At 42.8% G+C, this 25,699-nt stretch overlaps 1 protein-coding gene across 1 annotated transcript in view; it reads right to left on the bottom strand.

Annotated features, from left to right (window-relative positions):
• Positions 1 to 25,699, bottom strand: part of IMPG1 (interphotoreceptor matrix proteoglycan 1) — a 157,049-nt gene that overhangs the window by 16,793 nt on the left and 114,557 nt on the right. Inside the window, 4 exon segments of the mRNA XM_010855251.1 lie at positions 14,431 to 14,650; positions 17,634 to 17,824; positions 17,827 to 17,855; positions 17,857 to 18,175. Of these exon segments, the coding sequence (XP_010853553.1) occupies positions 14,431 to 14,650; positions 17,634 to 17,824; positions 17,827 to 17,855; positions 17,857 to 18,175 (759 nt within the window).

Genomic DNA, 25,699 nt, shown 5'->3' with positions numbered 1-25,699 from the left:
ATAGACTCGGAATGAAATTACACTGTTAATATAAGGTCCGAACTGATTTCTGTCTCCTTAAAAACTGCGGAGAAGGACTAAGGAGACTCTTGATGAAAGTGAAAGAGAAGGGTGAAAAAGTTGGCTTAAAACTCAACATTCAGAAAACTAAGATCATGGCATCCGGTCCTATCACTTCATGCAAATAGATGGGGAAACAATGAAAGCAGTGACAAACTTTATTTTCCTGGGCTCCAAAATCACTGCAGATGGTGACTGCAGCCATGAAATTAAAAGATGCTTGTTCCTTGGAAGAAAGGCTATGACCAACCTAGATAGCATATTAAAAAAAAGCAGAGACATTACTTTGCCAACAAAGGTCTGTCTACTCAAAGCTATGGGTTTTTCCAGTAGTCATGTATGGATGTGAGAGTTGGATATAAAGAAAGCTGAGCAGCGAAGAATTGATGCTTTTGAACGGTGGTGTTGGAGAAGACTCTTGAGAATCCCTTGGACTGCAAGGAGATCCAACCAGTCCATCCTAAAGTAGATCAGTCCTGAATATTCATTGGAAGTACTGATGCTGAAGCTGAAACTCCAATCCTTTGGCCACATGATGCGAACTGACTCCTTGGAGAAGACCCTGATGCTGGGAAAGATTGAAGGCAGGAGGAGAAGAGGACGACAGAGGATGAGATGGTTGGATGGCATCACCAACTGTTTGGACATGAGTTTGAGTAAGCTCCGGGAGTTGGTGATGGACAGGGAGGCCTGGCGTGCTTCAGTCCATGGGGTTGCAAAGAGTCGGACATGACTGAGAGACTGAACTGAGCTGGAAAACTGCGATGCTGAGCGCACTGGTGCAGGGAGGCGAGGTCTGTCAGCTATCGGGCGGTGGGAAGGGCAGCTCCAGAGGACCAGTGATAGAGCCGTTAGGACTCTGATCACCACAGCAGATCTGGCCTGGCCGGCTGGAGGTTATATTGCAAACTCCTGGCTCATCTTTTCCCATTTCAGAAAGGCAGAGCCAGAGCCCTGGAGTTCCCAGGAGGCTGAGACCAAGTCTGAAAGGAGCGGAAAGCAGGGGCCCCTTCATTCCCCAACCACGGAGGCTTTGCAGTCCTGGTTTTGTTGGTGGGGAGGAGGGGGTGTCATTCCTTTGCTTGGGGCATCAAAGAATGACAGACTCACACATACCAATCCATATAATCTGTAGGGGCACTGGACACAGTTTTGACCACCATACTTTTAGGAACTTAAGAACATGTTTTAAATTCTTTGAAATCAGAAACAAAAATTAATATAATGCAGCCTGGATTATATTTGTCTCTATACCACTGCAGATAGGATATATAATTTTAAACACTAATTAATATTAATGTTTAAAATTAATATGCATGAAGCAAAGGGTCTGGAGCCCAGGGAATCCTTAGGCAGCCTGGTCTTCTGACTGCTCCTTCTTAAGGCATGAGTATCGATTCAGTGCTTGGTGCTGAGTGCTTAGTCATTTGAATAACTATGGTGCCCTTCTGGGGTTTCATCTGAGATATAATGCAGATGCCTCACCTTCCACACATGTACATCTGGCTTATTTTCCTAAATTCTGAGGACTTTGTGGGCTTGGCTTCACTTGCCGTGGAGTTAACCTGCTCATCCTTGCTGTGCACACCCAAGCACCCTGGGAGAGAAGAACTGGCTGCTAGCAATTGTCTGTGGCCTTGGAATGTGGGTTAGCATCTTTGAGACCCATTTCTTCCCTCTCTAAAAAGAGAAATTTAAAGAAGGTGATCACTAATATTGCTCCAGATCAAATATAATAAATCTTCTATTTGAGGTGTCCTACTGGAACAAAGCTAGCAGGAGATATAGCCAGGCTCCAGAATTGTTGTGCAGGTCAGTGACTAAAAGAACTTAAAGAAAAAAACAACTACACTTAAGTTCATATTTATCATTTTATTATTATTTTATTATTGGCCAGAAATGTTTTGCTTATGACTTATTGCTGAAGGGTAGGATTAAGAATAATTATTTGATGATACATAGGACCATGCACTGGAGAAGGCAATGGCGCCCCACTCCAGTACTCTTGCCTAGAAAATCCCATGGATGGAGGAGCCTGGTAGGCTGCAGTCCATGGGGTCGCTACAAGTTGGATGCGACTGAGCGACTTCACTTTCACTTTTCACTTGCACACAATGGAGAAGGCAATGGCAACCCACTCCAGTGTTCTTGCCTGGAGAATCCCAGGGACGGCAGAGCCTGGTGGGCTGCCGTCTATGGGGTCGCATAGAGTCGGACACGACTGAAGCGTAGCAGCAGCAGGACCATGCACATGGCTGTTGGAGCATACACTTTAAGTTTGTGGAATTGAATCAGTTATCCATGGGACATTTTTCTGGCTTGAAGGGGCATGCGATAAGAAGCTTGGGTTTCAGTTCAATTTTCTACCATTCTCAAGAACAACACCACAACCTGTTTATAGTAGGCTTTCAGGGACACTTCCAAGGCAAACACACGTAGCTTACCCTGGACTAGAAGCTGAAGAATGAACTCCGCTCTCAGTCATTTTTTATATTTGCCAAACCGAGGGATTCTGGGTGCACTGATCTTAGGGCCTGAGTGTCCCAGGATAGATGGGGACCCCAACAGCAGCGTGGGAGGTGGCCCTGCAGCTGGGCGGAACCCAGGCTCGCGTGGAGGGTTTGCATTAAGGGTTGGATGACGGACCCTGGGAGCTTCTTAAGGAAGCTCCATGGGGTGGTTGGGGGTGGGCTGAGGGGACAGGTTGAAACTCTGGAGCGGGCAAAAGCCGTCTGGCAGTCCAGCCGGCACTGTGGTTCCCTAGTGGAAGCAGGCGTTAACAGAAAAACTCCTACGATGGCAGCACAGGGAACACAGGGCAGCAGGAGGCACAGCCAGAGACAGAGATGGGGGGGGGCTGGGGACAGCCTCCTGGAGAGAGTCCCTGAGGCTGCCCCAGCTGGGAGGGGACACTCCTAGCAGGGACGACAGAACATAGAAAGGGAAGTTTAGGACTTTTGTTTCTGAGAATAAGTTTTTTTTTTTGTATTCTAGAATATGATAAAATATTGTAGGAAATTTCTCTTGGTAAGATGTAGAACCTAATAGTTCATTTAGGTTGAATGAACCTAATAGTTCATTAGGTTCATTAGAATGAACCTAATAGTTCATTCTCATTAGACTGAAGTGTGTTGTCACCTTTTCTAAGCAGATCAAACACTTGGCGTATACCCCGTAGTTGCTGTTTAGTTGCTAAGGCATAATCCGACTCTTTGCGACCCCATGGACTGTAGCCCGCCAGGCTCCTCTGTCCGTGGCATTTCCCAGGCAAGAATGCTGCAGCGGGTTGCCATTTCCTTCTCCAGTATACCAGTAGGAGGAGGGTTAATAAGATTCTTTTTCACAAAGAGGCAGTAGGTAGAGTTGAGGGAAGCACATAAAACTGCCTTTGAATTCAGTTCCAGCCCTTGGTGACTGTTTAACAGTAAAACATAAGTTATTTACACTTTTAGGAAACACAGTTTCTTCAAGTATGGAATGGGGAGAAATAACTTTGTGTAGTTATTTATTAAGATTTTAAAAATAGTGTTAATTAACAGCGATTACCATTTTTATTGCCATTGTGATGAGTGACAACTACCACCTTCGCAGAGCTGGTGACTAAGTGCGAGTCTTACACATTATGCACTTTCCAGAGAAAGTGAGCGTTGACCCACATTCTGGCTGGAAGTGTCGTGGATGCCAGACTGTAATTAATTTCAATGTTTACCACTTACCAGCCTTGAGGTCTGCCTGTTTTTAAGGAAGATTTTTAGGAATTCAAGAAGAGAAGAAGTTAGAATAAGTTATATGGAGTTTTGCATTTTTGAAATCTCCACCCTGCACAGCTAACTGGCATAAAAGCCCTACATGCTTCTGAAGAATTTTCATAGCAGCTCAAATGAAAGACGACCCTAGTGGCCGGGGATGCCAGCAGAATACTGAGCAAGCCGTGATGTATTCAGCTTCTCAGTTGATGAATCAGGTGGTTCTAACATTGGTTTATACTTTTTATATCACAGATTCATTTATTCAGGGAGTTTCAAAAGGTGAAAGGCAAACCGCACGCTGTACCAACAGCGTGTGGCTTCTCCTACCTGCCTGCGCCTCTGAGATGCTCTCTGCCCTAACCACTGCCGATCCTCCTTTAGAGGACGCAGCCCCACATCCTGGTGCTGATCTGAATGTGGAATGAGACTCACCTGGAAATCTCCGGAGGGTTTTCAAATTCTCTCTTTCTTCTCTCTAGTCCCCAAGTAGTAAAATATTCCCCCCTCCCAGCACTGCTACCCCAATCCACTTTCCACCCTGACATTAGGCCAAAAGAAAAGAAAAAGACCTGATTGGATTTTGTTTCAAATTTTGCAGATGTACCTAAATAATTGGTCTGTCTGGGCATTGCCTATAAATATATTAAAATTGGGGCAAAGAAAAGAAATGCTACATCCTCTGACTGTTAAGCTGTCTGGGACTGTTAAGCTCAACTTATCTTTAACCAGACTTCTTTCCTTGACCTCGCTTTCCTTACTGTGAAACCAAGAAGGACCCTGTGGGGCTCCTGGCCACAGAAACTTTTCTGTGTCCTCCACTTCTTGTATGGAACAGACTCCAGCCTCCGTGACCTTCCCTGAGTTCCCAAGGGCAGATTCGAACAGTTGCTAATCACGGAAGGGAAGGGATACAGTCTTGGGAGAAGCAGCCAAGAATCAATAGCGTAGCCTTCAGGCAGGGTCCGGGTTCCGCTCAAGGGATACACAGAACACTATCTTTTGAGGTCTTTCTAGAACTCAATGGACATGAGTTTGAGCAAGCTCTGGGAGTTGGTGATGGACAGGGAAGCCTGGCGTGCTGCAGTCCATGGGGTCCCAGAGAGTCGGTTATGACTGAGTGACTGAACAACAACAATAGAACTAAAACCCCGAATAAATAGCAGATATTAGCTTTCTTCATTTCAGGGAAGGCCACCTGAGACCAGCTCTTCAAGAGACCACCTGAGACTAGATTAAAGGAGTGCGTGCCCTGCACACACCCTAGTCTTATCAGCAACCGCATACTTGAACCACTGCTATAAAGCTCCTTACCAAATCCCACCAGGTTGGTACACGCAGTTTCGAGGGCCATGAATGCACTGTGTCCCCCTTTGCCTGGCAAAGCAATAAAGCAATCCTTCTCTGCTTCACATGAAGCTCTTGTCTCTCAGATTTGATTTGGCACCAGTGCACAGAGGCCAAATTTTTGGCATCAAGAGTAAGACTTTAGAAAACTTGTAACTTCTTCCTCTGTTTGAGTTGGAAATCTCTTTAAAGCTTCCTGCCAGAATTTGGACTCCTGACTTTCTGCAGGACCTGGGAGCCATCCCTTTGAAATGTAATCATCAAGGAAGACAGCACCCCCTACCTTCCAGTATCTGTGGAAGGGTTGGAGCCTTGCTCCAACTTGTAAGACAGGAGGCGGACAGGGCATGTTGACTTTCTCATTTTCCATATCATTGAAATCTCACAGAAATGTGGCCTCTGCTCCTGCTGCTCCACCAGATTGCTTTTGCAGAGGATTCTAACGACCTATGAACTGTCAGCTTAAAGGAACTTCATCTACTCTTCACTCACCCAAATGCATCCTTTCAGTATGGTCCCCACCCAGGCCTCCAGACGGCTACTTCATAGGTTAGAGGTCAATTCACCTAATATCCACTTCCATAAAATTGGCTTCCCCAAAGAGGTCTTTTGGGATATTTTTATATCTTTAAGGCATTTTATTAATTTTGCCCTTCATCTTTTAAAAATGAGTTACTTTATGTGTCCTTTGTAACTATTTATAGATTTTTAACAAATATTTTCTAAATTTTCAGCATTTTATGAATGATAAACTCTATGTGTTTTTACTTTATAATCTTGGGAATGCTTTAAACACCTAGTCTGAAGACTTTCATACATTTTTTAAAAAGTTTAACTTCAAAAATCCATAAATCATGGCGGGGAGGGAAGAAGAAAGAACAGAAAAATGGGCCCCAGAGAAGATGCAAATAGATTGAACAGGGTCTGTTAGACAACCTGACTTTAACTGAGCTGCTGTAAGCAGATAGGATGGGGTTCCCGGGAGATAGAACCAGGCTTGGCTTTATTGACATAAGAGAAGCCACTTTGGCCTAAGCTATTTTGTGATCTAAGCCTGGCTATAATGTTTGCCCTTGAACAGTTTTCAGTAATTAATCTTAAGGGAACAAAAGAATGCAGAAATAAACAACCAGAGAAATAACAAAGAAAACATATCAGTTGTAAAGTTACAAACCTATAGCAAAGATAACATATCAGTTGTAAAGACTCCCAGTTCTGTTTCAGTGGGAAAGATTACCCTGAAGGTTCAACCTCCAGGTCACCTGGAACCTGAGGGAAGATGATGTTGACCTTTTCTGACCCTGCTGACTTCCATCAGCTAAAGTTCTGACTCAACCTTTGTCCTAATTTTGTCCTTAATTCTCCTCTTCTCAAGCCCCTCATGAATATGCATGTACCTTTAGCTTAAAACTTCGCCAATTTGGTGGTTGGGGAGACACTGCTTTGGGAAGGATCCATGGGGTTTTCCTTACTTGTTGCAAGTGATACATCCTTCTCCTGCTCTTTGGCTTGGTTGTGTTATTTAGCTAGACACCTACCAAGAGGGAAACCTTGTGTTTGGGGTAACACTGTCTCATTCTTGCCTTCCCTTCCTTCTCTGCTGAGCATCTTTACTTTGTATCCAAAGCTGCTTTCACAGCAGGAGAAGTACCCTGCCATTCCTAGGACTCTCTTTATTTTCCTCCTGCCCTTTCTAGACTAGCCCCACCCTGAAACTGAACTGGACACTGTGAGGTTCCTGGACGTGGAAGCCTCTCAGTGTTCCCCGTTTCTTTTTTATTGGAAACAGATTCTAGTCCCCATGACTTTGCCTGAACTCCAAAGGGCAGATTCAGTCAGTTCAGTTGATCCTTCGGGTCCGACTCTACAACCCCACAGACTGCAGCATGCCAGGCTTCCCTGTCCATCACTAACTCCTGGAGCTTACTTAAACTCATGTCCATACAGTTGGTGATGCCATACAATCATCTCATCCTCTGTTGTCCCCTTCTCCTCCTGCCTTCAATCTTTCCCAGCATTAGGGTCTTTTCTGAGGAGTCAGTTCTTCCCATCAGGTGGCCAAAGATTGGAGTTTCAGCTTCAGCATCAGTCCTTCCAATGAATATTCAGGATTGATTTCCTTTAGGATGGACTGGTTGTTTCTCCTTGCAGTCCAAGGGACTCTCAAGCATCTTCTCCAACACCACAGTTCAAAAGCATCAATTCTTTGACGCTCAGCTTTCTTTATGGTCCAACTCTCACATCCATACATGACTACTGGAAAAATCATGGCTTTGACTAGATGGACCTTTGTTGGCAAAGTAATGTCTCTGCTTTTTAATATACTGTCTAGGCTGGTCATAACTTTCCTTCCAAGGAGTAAGCGTCTTTCAAATTCATGGCTGCAGTCACCATCTGCAGTGATTTTGGAGCCCAGAAAAGTAAAGTCTGACACTGTTTCCACTGTTTCCCCATCTATTTGCCATGCAGTAATGGGACTGGATGCCATGATCTTAGTTTTTTGAATGTTGAGTTTTAAGCCAACTTTTTCACTCTTCTCTTTCACTTTCATCAAGAGGCTCTTCAGTTCTTTGCTTTCTGCCATAAGGGTGGTGTCATCTGCATATCTGAGGTTGCTGATATTTCCCCTGGAATCTTGATTCCAGCTTGTGCTTCATCCAGCCCAGCATTTCACATGATGTACTCTGCATATAAGTTAAATAAGCAGAGTGACAACATACAGCCTTGACATACTCCTTTCCCAATTTGGAACCAGTCCATTGTACAATATCTGGTTCTAACTGTTGCTTCTTGACCTACATTCAGATTTCTCAGGAGGCAGGTCAGGTGGTCTGGTATTTCCATCTCTTTAAAAAGTTTCCACAGTTTGTTGTGGTCCATGCAGTCAAAGGCTTTCGTGTGGTCAATAAAGCAGAAGTAGACAGGAGAGCTGTACAAAAAGGATCTTCATGACCCAGGTAACCACGATGGTGTGATCACTCACCTAGACCCAGACATCCTGGAGTGCGAAGTCAAGTGTGCCTTAGGAAGCATCATTATGAACAAAGCTAGTGGAGGTGATGGAATTCCAGTTGAGCTAAATCCTAAAAGATGATGCTGTGAAAGTGCTGCACTCAATATGCCAGCAAATTTGGAAAACTCAGCAGTGGCCACAGGACTGGAGAATGTTAGTCTTCATTCCAATCCCAAAGAAAGGCAATGCCGAAGATGTTCCAGCTACTACACAATTGCACTCATCTCGCATGCTAGCAAAGTAATGCTCCAAATTCTCTAAGTGAGGCTCCAACAGTAAGTGAACTGAGATCCTTCAGATGTTCAAGCTGGATTTAGAAAAGGCAGAGGATCCAGAGATCAAATTGCCAACATCTTTTGGATCATCGAAAAAGCAGGAGAATTCCAGAAAAACATCTACTTCTGCTTTATTGACTTGCAAAGCCTAAAATATTAACCATCTGGCATTTTAAGAAACACTTTGCTGACACCTAAAAGACAGTAACTTGGACTGATTTACCATTTACTATTGATAATGGCATTTCAGATCTCTATAAAGTCAGAAGTTACTGTATAGATAATGGATACGATACAGTGATTGTATTTTCTGTTTTTTATTTAGATTTCAGCATTTGCTTTTGTTCTCTGTTTAAAACCTGTTTCCATATCCTCTTTAAACTGTATTTGTCGTCTAATGCTCAGTGGTAAAAATCTATCTGCAATGCAGGAGATGTTAAATTTGGTTCCTGCATTGGGAAGATCTGCTGGAGAGGGAAACGGCAACCCACTCCAGTTTTCTTGCCTGGGGAATTCCATGGACAGAGGAGCCTGACGGGCTACAGTCCATTGGATGCAAGCGTCAGACATGACTTAGTGACTACGACCACTATCTACCTGATTGACTGGTATGTTTTTCACACATGGAGACTATTCTTTGATAAGGGCTGTGGGAGGCATGGGTGGTAAAGCCAGCAGCTCCCGGGCTGCGGAACACTGGATTTGAGGTGGGAGATCCTCCAGTGTTTTGGAGATCTAGTTCAAATCGCCTGTTTCTCCCAAGAAAGTGATGAGAAAAGGGCAAAGGGGTAAGACATCCAGTAACTCAGTTTTGCTATATTTGGCCATCCTGGTTGGAAAAACTTTGAAATGGTAGGATACCATCTCCATTTTCCAAGGGAAGATTCTTGAGATTCTTTCCCAGAGACAAAGCTAGGTATGTATTCCTGGTGTTTGGTATTTCCAGCAGCTGTCCTTTATCTCCCTCAAGATTTCCCCTTTTAACTCTCTTTCAAGGAGAGTTTTCATCAATGAGTTCAAGGAAATACTTGCAAGATCCAGTCTGAATCAGGGAGGCTTCATGTATTGGCTAAAATGACCTTTAGGTATTACTTGGTATTTTGATTAGCAGTGTCCTGATCTGTGATCTCCCTTACTATGTGCTGGGGGATGGGCACTGCTGAGAATCAGCCAAGCCTTAGACACTGGAAGAGACCATACCAGCTACACAGCCAGAGGCTGTGTAAATTAGAATTTGAGTCCTTGTTGTCTAGGAAGCTGAAGTAATTATCTTCACTACAGGTCCAGGGAGCTGAGAGGCAGCACAATCAGGTGGTTGCATTGGTTTACTCTACGAGGAAGACATTTTAATCAGCTTGTCTGTCAATCACCATGACAGCTTACACTCAAATACACCACCACAAGCAGGAAATCTGGATCAGCTAGTCATGCTGAAAAACTGGGAGCAAAATACCTGTGATCTTCTAGATTAAAAAAAAAAAAAATAGGAAGAAAACTATTGAAAATCATGTGCATATTTTCCCTTAATTTGTTTTAAAACCCAGAAGCCCATTTCTTCTATAATCAAAATACTAATTTTGTGCATATTTCTCCAAACTAAAATTGTATAGGAGAACTGACACTATTTATAGTACACTTTACTGTACAATAAGTATACAGGTGTTCTTTTTGTTTTAAGAACAACATTTTACATTTCAAGTTCAAGAAGTTTTATAAAATGAATAAATTCATAGAAGTATGAAATTAATGAACTCTGCAGAAGCATTTTTCATACTGTCCATGGCGTTCTCAAGGCAAGAATACTGAAGTGGTTTGCCATTCCGTTCTCCAGTGGACCACATTCTGTCAGACCTCTCCACCATGACCCGTCTGTCTTGTGGTGTTGGAAAAGACTCTTGAGAGTCCCTTGGACTGCAAGGAGATCCAATCAGTCCATCCTAAAGGAGATCAGTCCTTAATATTCATTGGAAGGACTGATGCTGAAGTTGAAACTCCAATTCTTTGGCCACCTGATTGGAAGAACTGACTCATTTGAAAAGACCCTGATGCTGGGAAAGATTGAAGGCAGGAGGAGAAGGGGACAACAGAGGATGAGATGGTTGGATGGCATCATCAACTCAATAGACATGAGTTTGAACGGACTCTGGGAGATGGTGAAGCCTGGCCTGCTGCAGTTCATGGGGTCACAAAGTGTCAGACAAGACTGAATGAATGAACCATAAAATCAAGCATATCAGAAAGTGCTCATTAGAAGGTCTTTGAAGGAAAAAGGAATAGCTTTGATCCCAGCATTGTTGTAAGGTGATCATCCTTGGCCATTGGGCATGTTCCTTTGGGCAGGGACTTTCACATTTTTACAGTTTATAACTGTGGTGAATGAACGGTGATTGTTTTGGATTACACGTGTGTAGAAGATGGTCATGGTTTAATGAATCTCAACCAGTTGCTGGTTACATGGGTGACTCTTCACTTTGCTTTCTGTGAAATGACTAAACCAGCGAGGTAGGAGGAAGCCCAGGCTTCTCCCACCTTGTCCAGCTCCCTGTCGAATGGAAGGAGCATTTCTGGGGGTAGATGGCACAGTGGCTTCTCACTATAAATAAGATCCCTTCTGAATACTGGATTTATCCACTTTGATTTATGTAGTTCATAAAGTTCTTTGTTATTTATTTTTAACTTTTATAAAATAATTTTTGGCTTTCCAAATCTGCTGTCTTCCAACCCACTGGTTTAGGCAGTACTTATGTCCTGGCTGGCTCACAGTAGTCATTCTTGGCAGACCTTGTCCATCTATCCATCTGTCCATTCATTCAATTATTCAATGAGTCTCCAATGTATCAAAAATTCAGAGCTTCTGAATTTTCCAACTGTCTAGCCAGGCGTAGAGTAAGATAATGTCCCAGGCTGCCCAATGCTCTCTAGCTTCCGCTACTGTTCTGCCATTAAGTAATCAGTATAAATTTGGCTTCAGTAAGGACCAGGTGGCACTAGCAGTAAAGAACCTGCATGCCAGTGCAGAAGACATAAGAGATGCGGGTTCAGTGCCTGGGTCAGGAAGATCCCCTGGAGGAGGGCATGGCAACCTACTCCAGTATTCTTGCCTGGAGAATTCCATGCAACCATAGGGTTGCAAAAGAATCGGACATGACTGAAGTGACATAGCAAGCATGCAGGGACTGAAACCCATGTTAGCACTGTCTCATTTCTCTTGCTCTTGGCTTCTTAGAGGAAAGGCTACACAGCAGAACTGGTCATGAGAAATTAGTGAAATAATTTCAGTGGACCCTCCACGCAAATACCTTGTCCTGGTACTTTTCATTGTTCCCACTGGTACCCTGTTCATATCACAAAGTATTAGCTCATTTACTAATGACGATGCTATCATATTAACCAGTAACATTTGTTAGTCAACTACTGTGTATCAAATGTTACGCTAAGTGTTGTAAATATAATTTTGATTGATCCTCGCAACTGTCACTATATCCATTTTTCCAGTTGTGGAGATGGAGTGTTGCTGTTAGTGAAACCAAGCAGGACACTGTGGAGCTCCTGGCTATGGAAGCATTTCTGTGTCCGCTGTTTCTCGTTTGTAGGGAACAGACTCCAGCCAGCATGACGTTCCCTGAGTTTCAAAGGGCAGGTTTAAACAGTCCTAATCAGGGGAGGCAGAGGATGCTGAGACAAGGGAGGAGCAGTCAGGAAGCAAGGGTGCAGCCTCGGGGCAGGGTCCTGGTTCTGCCTCAAGGGATACACAGAACTGTGTCTTTGAGCTCTTCTGCAGAGCTAAAACCCAAAACAAATGGAAGATGTCAGCATTCTTCCTTCCAGAGAAGATCAGAGAATGATAACCTCAAGAAGCTCATCTAGAGAGCACCTGAGGACAGATGAAAGAAACTCCAGAAGCTTATCAGGGGACCTCTTAAAGCCAGAATAAAGGAATGTAGGCCTGGTACAACCCAATCCTTATCAGCAACCCTGCCCTTGAACGATTGCTATAAAACTCCTCACCAAATCCTGCCCCCAACTCTGGATTGGGACACAGTTTTGAGAGGCATGCGACTGCTGGCCCCCTTTGCAGTAACATTATTCTTTTCTACTTTCCCCAAAGTTCTGTCTCCGAGATTTCATTTGGCACGCATGCACAAAGACTGAGTTTTCAGCATCAGCAGCATACAGATTCAGGACCATGGTCTTACAGAGTCGTGACTTTGTGCAATGCTTCCTTCCAGCATCACTAGGGTCTCTTGAGCATCACTGGCAAATGCATCACCAGCTTCCTGCCCTCTTTCTAAGAGGTGCCCAGTTTTCCCCTGCCTCAACTGGGCTCCTCGTTTGATCTTCTCCTATTGTTGGATGAGTCTCTCTGTTGTCTGTCAGCTCCGCAGGGGAGAAAGGAAGGGAGAGGATTGGGCCCTTGCCTCTCTTATGCCAAGTTCTCTCTATATATGTTTCTGTTTTCAATTGACTGGAAAAAATTGGTCTTCCTGATTTCAACTGGCAAGGACCCCCTGGAAGTTTTCAGGGGAAGAGGAGGTATCTTACTAGTGTTTAGGAGGTCTTTGATTTCCTAGGGGGTCCAGAGGGTTTGCTTAGCTGCTTGTGTTCAAAGGTAAGTGCTTCAGGGCTCAGCACCTTCAGGGCTTTCTGTCTTTTTAATAATCCTATTTACTAAGGTAGGAGGCAATTTTCTTAAAGTTGCTCAAAGTTCTGCTCTGTCAAAGATAAGTGTCTCCCAACAGAGGCTTTTTGTTTGCATTTTGCCCAAGGCCTTTCTCTCTGCCTTCTTTGTTAGTCTGGGAAAATCTAGGGAGGATGTTACAGATCCACTTCACTAATTCATGGCCAATTAGGAAGCTTTGTTTTGAACCTGCCTCGAAGGTCGCTTTGCCAGTGGATTTGGAGCCTTGCCCACTTGCAGTGTGGGGAATTAAAAAATTTCCTTCGGTTGGTTAGAAAACAGAATTTTGAAGCTAATGGTGGAAACAGTTCCCAATTTGGGCATAGCTTCTTACACTGGTACAGTACACTGTGCTTTATTATCAGAACAAATGTTTGCTTTCTATTATGTAGCTTCAGGCTAAGCCCCTGTATCTTTAATTTTTTTTTTTTTCACATCTAACTCTACTTTGTTTTAACCTGCACACATAGATGGAGAAGGCAATGGCACCCAAGTCCAGTACTCTTGCCTGGAAAATCCCATGGATGGAGGAGCCTGTTGGGCTGCAGTCCATGGGGTTGCTAGAGTCAGACACAACTGAGCAACTTCACTTTCACTTTTCACTTTCATGCACTGGTGAAGGAAATGGCAACCCACTCCAGTGTTCTTGCCTGGAGAATCCCAGGGACGGGAAACCTGGTAGGCTGCTGTCTGTGGGGTCGCACAGAGTCCGACACGACTGAAGCGACTCAGCAGCAGCAGCAGCACACACAGAAGCTGATCTAGGGTATACATATAGAAAGGGACATGATTCTCCTATTGGGTGATGGTGAAGTGGGTTTTTTCGAAGTTGGAGTTTTGGTCTAATGATTATTTTTCTTTCCCTGGGACGTTGTCTCAGTTTCATCCTGAATTATGCTATGAAGAGGTGATGACCATAGTTAACCAGGACTGGGAGGTTTCTTAGGTGGTTGCTGCTGACTGATAAAGTGCTTTTGACTTCTGGAAGGATGTAAGTTAGCTTAGGTGTGGGTTACATTAAAAAAAGAAAAATCTCTTAGGCATAGCAAAAGTTTTGTTCTGTGACGAAACTAAAGTGCCAGATTGTGAAGCAAGAGATATGCTTGCTCTTTGGTTTTTAATGAAGGAAAACCTTAACTTGAATGTCTTAGGGCCCTACCTTTCTTCTATATTGATTCATAGCTTCCAAAAAATTATTTTGCTAAATGCCATTATAAGTTGATTTTCGTTGCCTCAAACTTGAGCTGCATGCTTAAACAAACAAGCAAAACCAAAAACACTCCCACAATTTTCTGGGTTGGATTCTTTTACCTGGTTCAACGTCGAGAGAGTAGCTATCTATTTCCAGATCAAGTTGTTGGGCTGCTGTGGAACGAAAATCCTCCAAGACACCTCGCACAGCCTTGGTGAGGTTATATGGCACTGATTTAGCAAACCTCACTTTGCTATTCACAATCACGCTCCCATTTCTGAAGTTAAGTATCTCAAGTTGCTTAAAACCCGTAAGATTGGATCGCAGATATGGAACCAGCTGCAAAAACAAAAGACGGTTTACCCTTAATGGTGTTGCAAGTGCTCAGCTGCTGCTAATTCCATTTATACTCACATTTCATTATCTGAGGCATAAATTTCAGTTCCTTTTTTATATTTGTGTTTGGACTTAATGTGAAACCAGAACACCACTACTTAATGATCTGTTTGCAGTGATTATGTCCCATATTTCCACTTTTCTGTGTATTGAGATGGATGGGCAGTGATTTTCTTCATGATGAATTGCGAGAACAGAGGATTGAAAAAGAAATCCTGGTCAACACTGTGAGCCAAGCAGGGATGCCAGGTTCAGTTATTAAAAAAAAAAAAATCCAAGTAAATAAAAACATGTTCCAAACTGAGCAGTAGCAGATTGACCTATGCCTGGTAAATGGAACATCTGTTTGGAAGCAACCAATTTGAAATGACCTATTGAAATAAACAACAGCATAAACATGGGCTCATTGGTCTGTTCAGGGGGTTTCATGTCAACACAAATTCCCTGCAGTGGAAACTGTGAAGAACTTGGTCCTCAGGAAACTAGGTGTCAGTCCTCAGATTGCTGCTAACCAGACATGTGACTTCATCAATCCACATAACCTACTAAGTTGTACCTCAGTGCTCCTATTTGAATTGTGAGGGAGAAAAAAAATGGCTCCCTAAGGACCTTTTTCAAGCTAGAATTTAAGTATCTTGAAAGGATGCTTCAGGGAGTTGTGCTTCACATTCCTTCATCTGCCTCTTGAGACCCACAACCAGCCTTTTTTTTGGCCATGCCCCATGACACATGGGAACTTAGTTTGCTGACTAGGGATCTGAACCCTGGAAGCACAGAGCCTTAAACACTGAACTGCCAGAGAATTCCCCACAGCCATCCTGCAGATCACTTTTCAGGAATGTCTGAAACTCAGTGATGTCTGCTTTGTTCCTGGCTCTGAAAGTGGGACCTCTCCTTCATGAACTGACACCCACAAACCCAGAGAGGACACAGATACAAACTATTATCTCCCAGGCTTGGCCCAGACCTGCTTTCCCTTTGTCCCATCTCCACCCCACCAGACTCTGACCCAAACCCACATGTTGGTACCACCTCCAGTTAACCGCCCCCTCCAGGTTATTATGAAAATAAAATGAAATTGTATACAGAGTGTGGAATTACTCTCTCCTATTTTCTCCCATGTACTTTGACTAGACTCAGTCTTTGTGTCTTAACATTGCTTTGCCCTCTAGTGGGAATTCCCTGTCCTCACTTCATGTGCAGACAACTAGTTGCTCCCTTTCCCCAAATCCATTCTCCTCTTCTTCATGGCTAAGAGGCTGCCTTGCTACAGCCCACATTTCCCACCCTCCTTTGCAGCACGGTGTGGCCACATGACCAATTCCCACCAATCGGATATGAGCGAAAGAGGTGTGGGCAACTTTGGCATCACTTGCTTAGGATATTGCTTGCCATGGGGGGTTCCTCACTTTCCCCTTCTCACAGAGAAGGGAAATAGAAACAGAGATGTATCAGTTACAATGATTCTGCATGCAGCACATCAAAGGAGACACGAACATGAAGAACAGACTTTCAGACTCAGTGGGAGGACAATGTAGGATGATTTGAGAGAATCGCATCAAAACATGTACATTGCCATATGTAAAATAGATGACCAGGGCCAGTTCAGTGCATGAAGCAGGGCACCCAAAGCTGGTGCTCTGGAAAAGCCTGGAGGGGTGGTATGGGGAGGGTTGTGGGAGGAGGGTTCAGGATTGGGGGGACACGTGTGTACCTATGGCTGATTCATGTTGATATATGGGAGAAACCATCACAATATTGTAAAATAAATGTCCTCCAATTAAAATAAACAAATAAATAGAATGATGTACCAGTGATCCAGCTTTGGATGTGAGAGTGAGGAAACACCCCTGGGGTTGGCAGAGTTATAAGATGGAGGGAATGTGAGTCCGTGGATGACTCTGTAGAGCAGAGTTGTCCCACCCACCCAGTAAAAGAAAATAAACTCATATTCTATTTAAGTTACTGTATTCTTGATTTCTTCATTATGGCAGCCTAGATGTATCCTAGTTAATACACCTGGACTTGGTACCCTGGGACTCTGTTCCTTGAGATTGTCCCAACATCAACTCACCTCACTTGGGGGAGGTGGGTATAGCACAAAGTCTTATTTAAAGTTCACTTGAAGAATTGGTTTTAATGTGGTTTTAATTTGCATAGTGATTTAACTTACATGGAGCTTACAAATATTTTTTTCTTATTTTCAGAAATTCTATAATCTTTGTGATGGGCATTGTGTACTTGAATTTAATTATCCATGCCTGTGAGAGGTTCATAGGTTAGCAGTTTTCATATCGTATGTATTTCTACAAAAGTACATGAAGAAACAAAATAAATATGTGATTTGGGGGGATGTTTTGTAATCAGAGTTATATGCTTTTTGATGATGATCTCACTTTCTTTGTTAGTGGTTGGAATGCTGAGCCATTTTGTCATTTTATTTTTTTGTTGGTTTGTTTTACAAGAACATAAAAGGAACTAAAAAAAAAAAAAAAAGATTTCTTATACCTGAACACTTGACCTCATCTCTTCTGGACTTTTCTAGCCTTGAACCCTTTTGTCAGATGGCTGGAAAACAGAATGAACTTAGGAAAAGTCTGCTCATATTATTTATAAATTCCAAGTTCAGTTCTTGAGTGGTTATGTATTATTCCCAGGAAAACGAAATCTAGAGGAACTATGATGAAAAGGTCTTAGAAATAAGTTTGTTCCCAGATAGCTGAGTGGCCGCCTCGTGCATCTACCATAGAATTCTTGCCTGTTGGATCCAAATCCATCTCAACACTCCAGTTGAATGCTATCAGCAACAGATATCTCAGAAGCTTGTCTCTTCCGAATTGCATTGCTCAAGACAGCAGTGATTACATTATAAAGTAACAACAAAAAAGAAAGGAGACACACAGAGTTGTAAGCAGTGTCCACTCACCAGTTGTGTGAATCGCTGCTCCAGAGCTTGATATTCAAGCGAGCTCTTGTTAAACAGGTCAGTGGAGAAGGGCACATTGGCCACACGCAAACTGAAGAACACCACCAACTCTCGGCCCCTGGCAGCGACAGTCATGGCGCTGGTGGTGATGTAGCGCAAACCTGGGTCAGGAGTGATGTTCTCCAGGAAATAATCCAGGCTGGAAACATACCCACTGAATCCTGGGACCTCAGAGGAGGTAGGAGTCTTAGTGAGATCCACTCCATCTAAGTATTCCATTGTATCTTGGCTGCTGGTACTCAACCAGTCTTCTGAAGATGTAGGCAAGTGTGAAATTTCCGGAACCAATGGGCTGATGGCAGAATAATCATCAGTGGGGACAGTAAGCCGTGGGATTAGTACTGTCTGGTCAATGGACATTATGTCTGTGGCACTTTGATCAGTCTGAGGAAAGACGCTTGATGCAGTAAAAAAAGGTAGAGTTTCTGATAGGGAGGTAGAGGTCATAGCAGGTGGAGACCAACCATCCGTGGGTGAAGCTCCTGAGACCAATTCATTATGTCCAAGCATCCCCACAAAGAATAGAAGGCAAAAAAGAAAATCCAAAGTTAAAATTAATCTTGGAAAAGATAGCATTTGAATTAATTATTTTAATATCATATTTGGTTTTACTTATTTTTTAATTTCTAGATTTTTTCCAAGTTTTATTGAGATATAATTGACATACCTCACTGTATAAATTTAAGATGTACAGCATAATGGTTTGACTTACATATACAATGAAGTAATTACCATGTTTCGTATCATATTTCAAAAAACAAATTGGTACAGAAAGGGCAGGCAGCCCTATATCCACACTTAGGGATACAGAGGCTAGGTCTCTATAACCATTTTATTCAGGTCCAAAACTTGTGGATACGTGCATCTAAAAGAGCACCAATTGCCTAGAATTTTAGGAATTACTGCCCAGTGAGACACAGCACACACAGGGACCAGGTGGTAAAAAAATGACTAGGTCAGCAGGTGGTACACACCACAGATGGCTTTGGCATAGACTTGGATCCCACATACCCATCTGGAACTCTCAGCCAATTAGTTGGGCACTTTTGGCCTGGAAATTTTGTTCACTTTCCAATCATGCAAGCCTGAATTTTATGCAATTGGCTTTTTTGGGATCACAATGATCACATTTTGGTAGTTTTACCAATCAAAATTTAAATCATGTTTTTCCAAAATTGGATAATCTAAATGAACACTTTCCCTGTTTGCAAAATAATATTGAAAGTGTGAGGGTGTGGGTTACACACAAATAATTTGAACTTTGTGTTGGCCATGCAAGTAAATATTTGATACTATTTAAAGGTTTTTTCATTCCTACATGATTATATCTTGATAATACTACGACTTTGCATTGCTCTCTTGAGTAAGTACATATAGAACTACTGAAGTCCACTCCCTTTTTGGTGAAAAATTAAAATCAATAAGTATTTATGAACTAAGAGAGTGGTTATATGAAGCTTTCAGATAAAGAGATTGGTGGGTTATTAAAATATTCCAATAAACCTAAATTTCACAGCCACTGGCAATATTTAAGGCATTAGGTAGATCAAAACGGGGAGCTTTCTGTGATTACTTTGGTGGTGTTTTGGCAAATATGTGGGAAAGCTGTGCTCAAATTCAAACACTAAGCATGATGAATGGACTGTCTGGAGGCAGATATAATCTTTGGACTCTCAGTCAGCTAATTTACTAGAGTGCAATCACCCAAACTGAAATTCCAAGTGATAAACAGCTCGGAAAGGTGGAATCATATTACTTTTATTAGTTTCTTAAAATAAAAACTGTCTATGGTGAATTGTAAGCAGATTTCAAAGAAGTTCCCCCCTTTCTTTCCCCCTTGGAGGATGCCTAGGTTTGTCTACTATCAGAATGAAGTTTCCTAACATCTAAGATCTTTCTGGATATACACTTGTAGTTTTATTCACATCTCCATTGCTATGGACAGAATGTTTGCCTCCTCCCAAAATTTATGTGTTACAGCCCTCATCTCCAGTGTGACAGTATCTGAAGGAACAGTCTTTGGGAGGTAATTAAGTCATGAGGATGGAGCCCTCATGAATGGAATTAGTGCCCTTATAAATAAGAAGAGACATGAGAGATGATCTCTCTCTGCCATGTGCAGATACAGCAAGAAGGCGTCTGTGTGTTAACTGGAAAAAAGACCCTCACCAGGAACTAGATCAGTCAACAATTTGATTTTGGACATTGTAGCCTACAGAACTGTGAGGAATAAATTTCTGTTGTTTAAGTTACCCAGTCTATGATGTTTTGCTATATAGCAGCCCGAGCTGTCTAGAATACCTGTGGAGGGATCTGGGATGAGTGAATTGAACCCTTTGAGTACTATCAGTGGCCTCTTGGTGTTATGGAGAAACACATTTGAATTCATGCTCCTGGGATGCGATCTCAGCACCCCTCCAGGTGACCAGGGCCAGGGAAGAAGACCAATGATATATGTCTTCATTCTTCTCTGGGTCAGCATTGCACTACTCACTCACACCTTTTCTACTATACAGACTTGAGTCAGATTAAAACAGTCTGCAGCATTACGTTGAGTGAGTGAGTGAAGTCACTTAGTCGTGTCCGACTCTTTGCGACCCCATGGACTGTAGCCCGCCAGGCTCCTCTGTCTATGGGATTCTCCAGGCCAGAATACTGGAGTGGATTGCCATTTCCTTCTCCAGGGGATCTTCCCAACCCAAGGATCGAACCCGGGTCTCCTGCATTGCAGGCAGACTCTTTATCCTCTGAGCCACCAGGGAAGCCCTACAGCATTATGTTATCAGCCAACAAAAATGACTTTCTTTTCCCCTTTGTAGCCTCTTAACATTAATCATTCACATTCACAATAAACCCAACCAAGTTGGTTTCACTGATAGAACAGTTGGCTATTTAAATGTACATTGGTAGGTGAAAGACAGGGTCCCCACTGGAATATACTTACACTAAATCATCATTTCTTTATCTGAAATTTAAACTAAGTTGGTTGTATTTCTCTTTGCTGAATTTAGTATCCCTATCTAAGTGTGATTTGAAAAGACTCCTTATATTCTCTCAGCTTGATATGGAAACCAGTAAGGCTATAGTCAGAGACCGACAGAGACTGAGACAGAACTGTGTCTGAGCATCTCCTGTGGAGGTACAGGCCAGCAGTGGACTGCCACAGGGGCAGGGGCTCTGGGTGCAGCAGACCTGGGTATGGCATTAGCCCTTTTGGAGGAGGTCTCCATTAACCCCACCACAGAGCTGCCAGCACTTACACAGGACTGGGAAACAGACTCTTGGAGGACACAAACAGAACTTTGTGTGCACCAGGACACAAAGTCCAGGAGAAAGGAGCAGTGACCCCACAAGAGACTGCCCCAGACTTGCCCGTGAGTGTCCAGGAGTCTCCAGCAGAGGCATGGGTCGGTGGTGGCCAGCTGCAGGGTTCGGGGCAGTGAGTGTAGCAGTACATGCATGGGATCTTTTGAAGGAGATCCCCATTATCTTCATTACCTCCACCATAGACTGGCACCACATAAATAGCAGGGAGGGAACACAGCTCCACTCATCAACAGAAAATTGGATTAAAGATTTACTGAGCCTGGCCCCACCCATCATAACAAGACCCAGTTTTCCCCTCAGTCAGTCTCTCCCATCAGGAAGCTCTATAAGCCTCTTATCCTTCTCCATCAGAGGGCAAACAGACTGAAAACCACAATCACAGAAAACTAACCAATCTGAGCACATGGACCACAGCCTTGTCTAACTCAATGAAACTATGAGCCATGCTGTGTAGGGCCACCCAAGATGGATGGGTCATGGTGGAGAGGTCTGACAGAATGTGGTCCACTGGAGAAGGGAATGGCAAACCATTTCAGTATTCTTGCCTTGAGAACCCCATGAACAGTATGAAAAGGCAAAAAGATAGGACACTGAAAGATGAATTCCCCAGGTTGGTAGGTGCTCAGTATGCTTCTGGAGATCAGTGGAGAAGTAACTCCAGAAAGAATGAAGAGATAGAGCCAAAGCAAAAACAACACCCAGTTGTGGATGTAACTGGTGATAGAATCAAAGTCTGATGCTATTAAGAGCAATATTGCATAGGAACCTGGAACATTAGGTCCATGAATCAAGGCAAATTGGAAGTGGTCAAACAGGAGATGGCAAGAGTGAACACTGACATTTTAGGAATCATTAAACTAAAATGGACTGGAATGGGAGAATTTAACTCAGATGACCATGATATCTACTACTGTGGGCAGGAATCCCTTAGAAGAAATGGAGTAGCCATCATAGTCAATGAAAGTGTCTGAAATGCAGTACTTGGATACAATCTCAAAAATGACAGAATGATCTCTGTTCGTTTCCAAGGCAAACCAATCAATATCATGGTAATCTAAGTCTATGCTCTGACCAGTAATGCTGAAGAAGCTGAAGTTGAACAGTTCTATGAAGACCTACAAGACCTGCTAGAACTAACACCCAAAAAAGATGTCCTTTTCGTTATAGGGGACTGGAATGCAAAAGTAGGAAGTTCAGAAACACCTGGACTAACAGGCATATTTGGCCTTGGAGTACAGAATGAAGCAGGGCAAAGGCTAATAGAGTTTTGCCAAGAGAACTCACTGGTCATAGCAAACACCCTTTTCCAGCAACACAGGAGAAGACTCTACACAGGGACATCACTGGATGGTCAACACCGAAATCAGATTGATTATATTCTTTGCAGCCAAAGATGGAGAAGCTCTATACAGTCAGCAAAAACAAGACCAGGAGCTGACTTGTATCATGAACTCCTTATTGCCAAATTCAGACTTAAGAAAGTGGGAAAACCACTAGATCATTCAGGTATGACCTAAATGAAATCCCTTATGATTATACAGTGGAAGTGACAAAGAGATTCGAGAGATTAGATCTGATAGACAGAGTGCCTGATGAACCATGGATGGAGGTTTGTGACATTGTACAGGAGACAGGGATCAAGACTATCCCCAAGAAAAAGAAATGCAAAAAAGCAAAATGGCTGTCTGAGGAGGCCTCACAAAAAGCTGTGAAAAGAAGCCAAGCGAAAAGCAAAGGAGAAAAGGAAAGATATACTCATTTGAATGCAGAGTTCCAAGGAATAGCAAGGAGAGATAAGAAAGCCTTCCTCAGTGATCATTGCAAAGAAATAGAGGAAAACAATAGAATGGGAAAGACTAGAGATCTCTTCAAGAAAATTAGAGATACCAAGGGAACATTTCATGCAAAGATGAGCACAATAAAGGACAGAAATGGTATGGACCTAACAGAAGCAGAAGATATGAAGAAGAGGTGGCAAGAATATACAGAAGAACTGAACAAAAAAGATCTTCACCACCCAGATAATCACAATGGTGTGATCACTCACCTAGAGCTAGACATCCTAGAGCGTGAAGCCAAGGGGTCCTTGGGAAGCATTACTATGAACAAAGCTAGTGGAGGTGATGGAATTCCAGTTGAGCTATTTCAAATCCTAAAAGATGATGCTGTGAAAGTGCTGCACTCAATACGCCAGCAAATTTGGAAAACTCAGCAGTGGCCACAGGACTGGAAAAGGTCTATTTTCATTCCAATCCCAAAGAAAGGCAATGCCAAAGAATGCTCAAACTACTACATAATTGCACTGACACGCTAGTAAAGTAATGCTCAAAATTCTCCAAGCCAGGCTTCAGCAGTATGTGAACCATGAACTTCCAGATGTTCAAACTGGTTCTAGAAGAGGCAGAGGAATTGGAGATCAAATTGCCAACATCCATTGGGTTATTGAAAAAACAAGACAGTCCCAGAAAAACATCTACTTCTGCTTTATTGACTATGCCAAACTATCACCACAAACTGTGGAAAATTCTGAAAGAGATGGGAACACCAGGCCACCTGACCTGCCTCCTGAGAAATCTGTATGCATGTCAGGAAGCAACAGTTAGAACTGGACATGGAACAACAGACTGGTTCCAAATAGGAAAAGGAGTACGTCAAGGCTGTATATTGTCACCCTGCTTATTTAACTTATATGCAGAGTACATCATGAGAAACGCTGGACTGGGTGAAGCACAAGCTGGAATCAAGATTGCCGGGAGAAATATCAATAACCTCAGATATGCAGATGACACCATCCTTATGGCAGAAAGTGAAGAGGAACTAAAGAGCCTCTTGAAGAAAGTGTAAGAGGAGAGTGAAAAAGTTGGCTTAAAGCTCAACATTCAGAAAACGAAGATCATGGCATCTGGTTCCATCACTTCATGGCAAATAGATGGGGAAACAATGGAAATAATGGGCTCCAAAATCACTGCAGATGGTGATTGCAGCCATGAAATTAAAAGACGCTTACTCCTTGGAAGAAAAGCTATGACCAACTTAAACAGCATATTCAAAAGCAGAGACATTACTTTGCCAACAAAGGTCCATCTACTCAAAGCTTTGGTTTTTCCAGTGGTCATGTATGGATGTGAGAGTTGGACTGTGAAGAAAGCTGAGCACCGAAGAATTGATGCTTTTGAAGTTTGGTGTTGGAGAAGACTCTTGAGAGTCCCTTGGACTGCAACGAGATCCAACCAGTCCATCCTAAAGGAAATCAGTCCTGAATATTCATTGGAAGGACTGAAGTTGAAGCTGAAACTCCAGTCCATCCAATCTCCACCTGATGTGAAGAACTGACTCAATTGAAAAGACCCCGATGCTGGGAGAGATTGAAGGCAGCTGAAGGGGACGACAGAGGATGAGATGGTTGGATGGCATCATCGACTCAATGGACATGCGTTTGAGTAAGCTCCAGGAGTTGGTGATGGACACGGAGGCCTGGCATGCTGCACTCCATGGGGTCGCAAAGAGTCGGACACGACTGAGTGATTGAACTGACTGACTGAAGGCTATAGTCAATTCTTTCAAAATAAAACTTTCTTAGAAACCTTACCACCACTTATAAATGTATTTTAAATAATTATGTTTTCATCAGATTCTTATGTAAAACACATGGCAACAGTAAAAGCCATTCTGATCTTGAAGTTTTTACTCTGCATTGGAGATGGCAAGCACAAAGAGCCAAGGCCATTTATTTCATCATGAGGGATGCAAAACAGATCTAAAACAACTTGACTTTTTAGGTATCATGTCAAAGAACATTATGCAAGTTAAAAAAAAGAAAAACAAAAACAAAGAAGACGTTAAATTCCAGGAAAACAGAAAGTAAACATATTTCGGGCAAATAGGTCTGCTGTGAATACATAATGTAAACACTGAATATTGATTCAGTAATAGTTGTTACCATACTGAGAGGGAAGGGTGTTGTAGAACCTCAGATTTCTAATTGCAGTAATAGGAAGTCAGTAAATAATATATGAAACAGACGGCTCAAAGGATATATATCATTTAGAAATAAGGCAAGAATAAATACCAGAAGAAAGAGCAGAGTTAAAAGGGAGTGCTTTTGGTAACTGGGCCTGCACAGAAGGGAAGTGTGAGGGAGCAAAATGCTGTATTTGTCAGAATACTTTAATATGATTTGGCTTTAGAAAAAATTACACTTTTTATTTGGAGGCGACTGAATATTCAAATGCAGTTCTAAGAACAGTAGAGAGGGCCATCAGTGAAAATGGCAGAGGAAGAAATTCCAAAAGTGAAGTTGTCCTTCACGTTTGAAAGTTACAGGTAGCAAGTAACTGTGATACAATAAGAAACACATATTTATCTCAGCCTCCAGTTCCTGACACAGAGCTCCTAAATTTCTGAACCTTGGGCAGCAGCAGCTGGAAAAGTCTGTAGTCAAATCTGTTTCAGGGAGGAAATGGGAGCCGTGCATGTTTGCTTGCTTCCCCTGTGCTAAATCCAGGGTGATTATCACAGGAAGGGCTTGGTGTTCGTTTAAAACTGCTTCTTTCCTTTTCTGTGGCTCTGGGGGACTTGTGAATGATGAATGCCATTGGCTGCCAGAGCTGGGTGACTTGGGAGCCAGTTCCTCCTATGGCAGGCATAAAAATTGGGGAAGCTCAGTTTTTTAATTTTTT

This window comes from Bison bison, unplaced genomic scaffold (assembly GCF_000754665.1).
Source record: "Bison bison bison isolate TAMUID 2011002044 unplaced genomic scaffold, Bison_UMD1.0 scf7180017864362, whole genome shotgun sequence".
NCBI lineage: Eukaryota > Metazoa > Chordata > Mammalia > Artiodactyla > Bovidae > Bison > Bison bison.
This window is presented reverse-complemented; position numbering and strand designations above follow the sequence as displayed.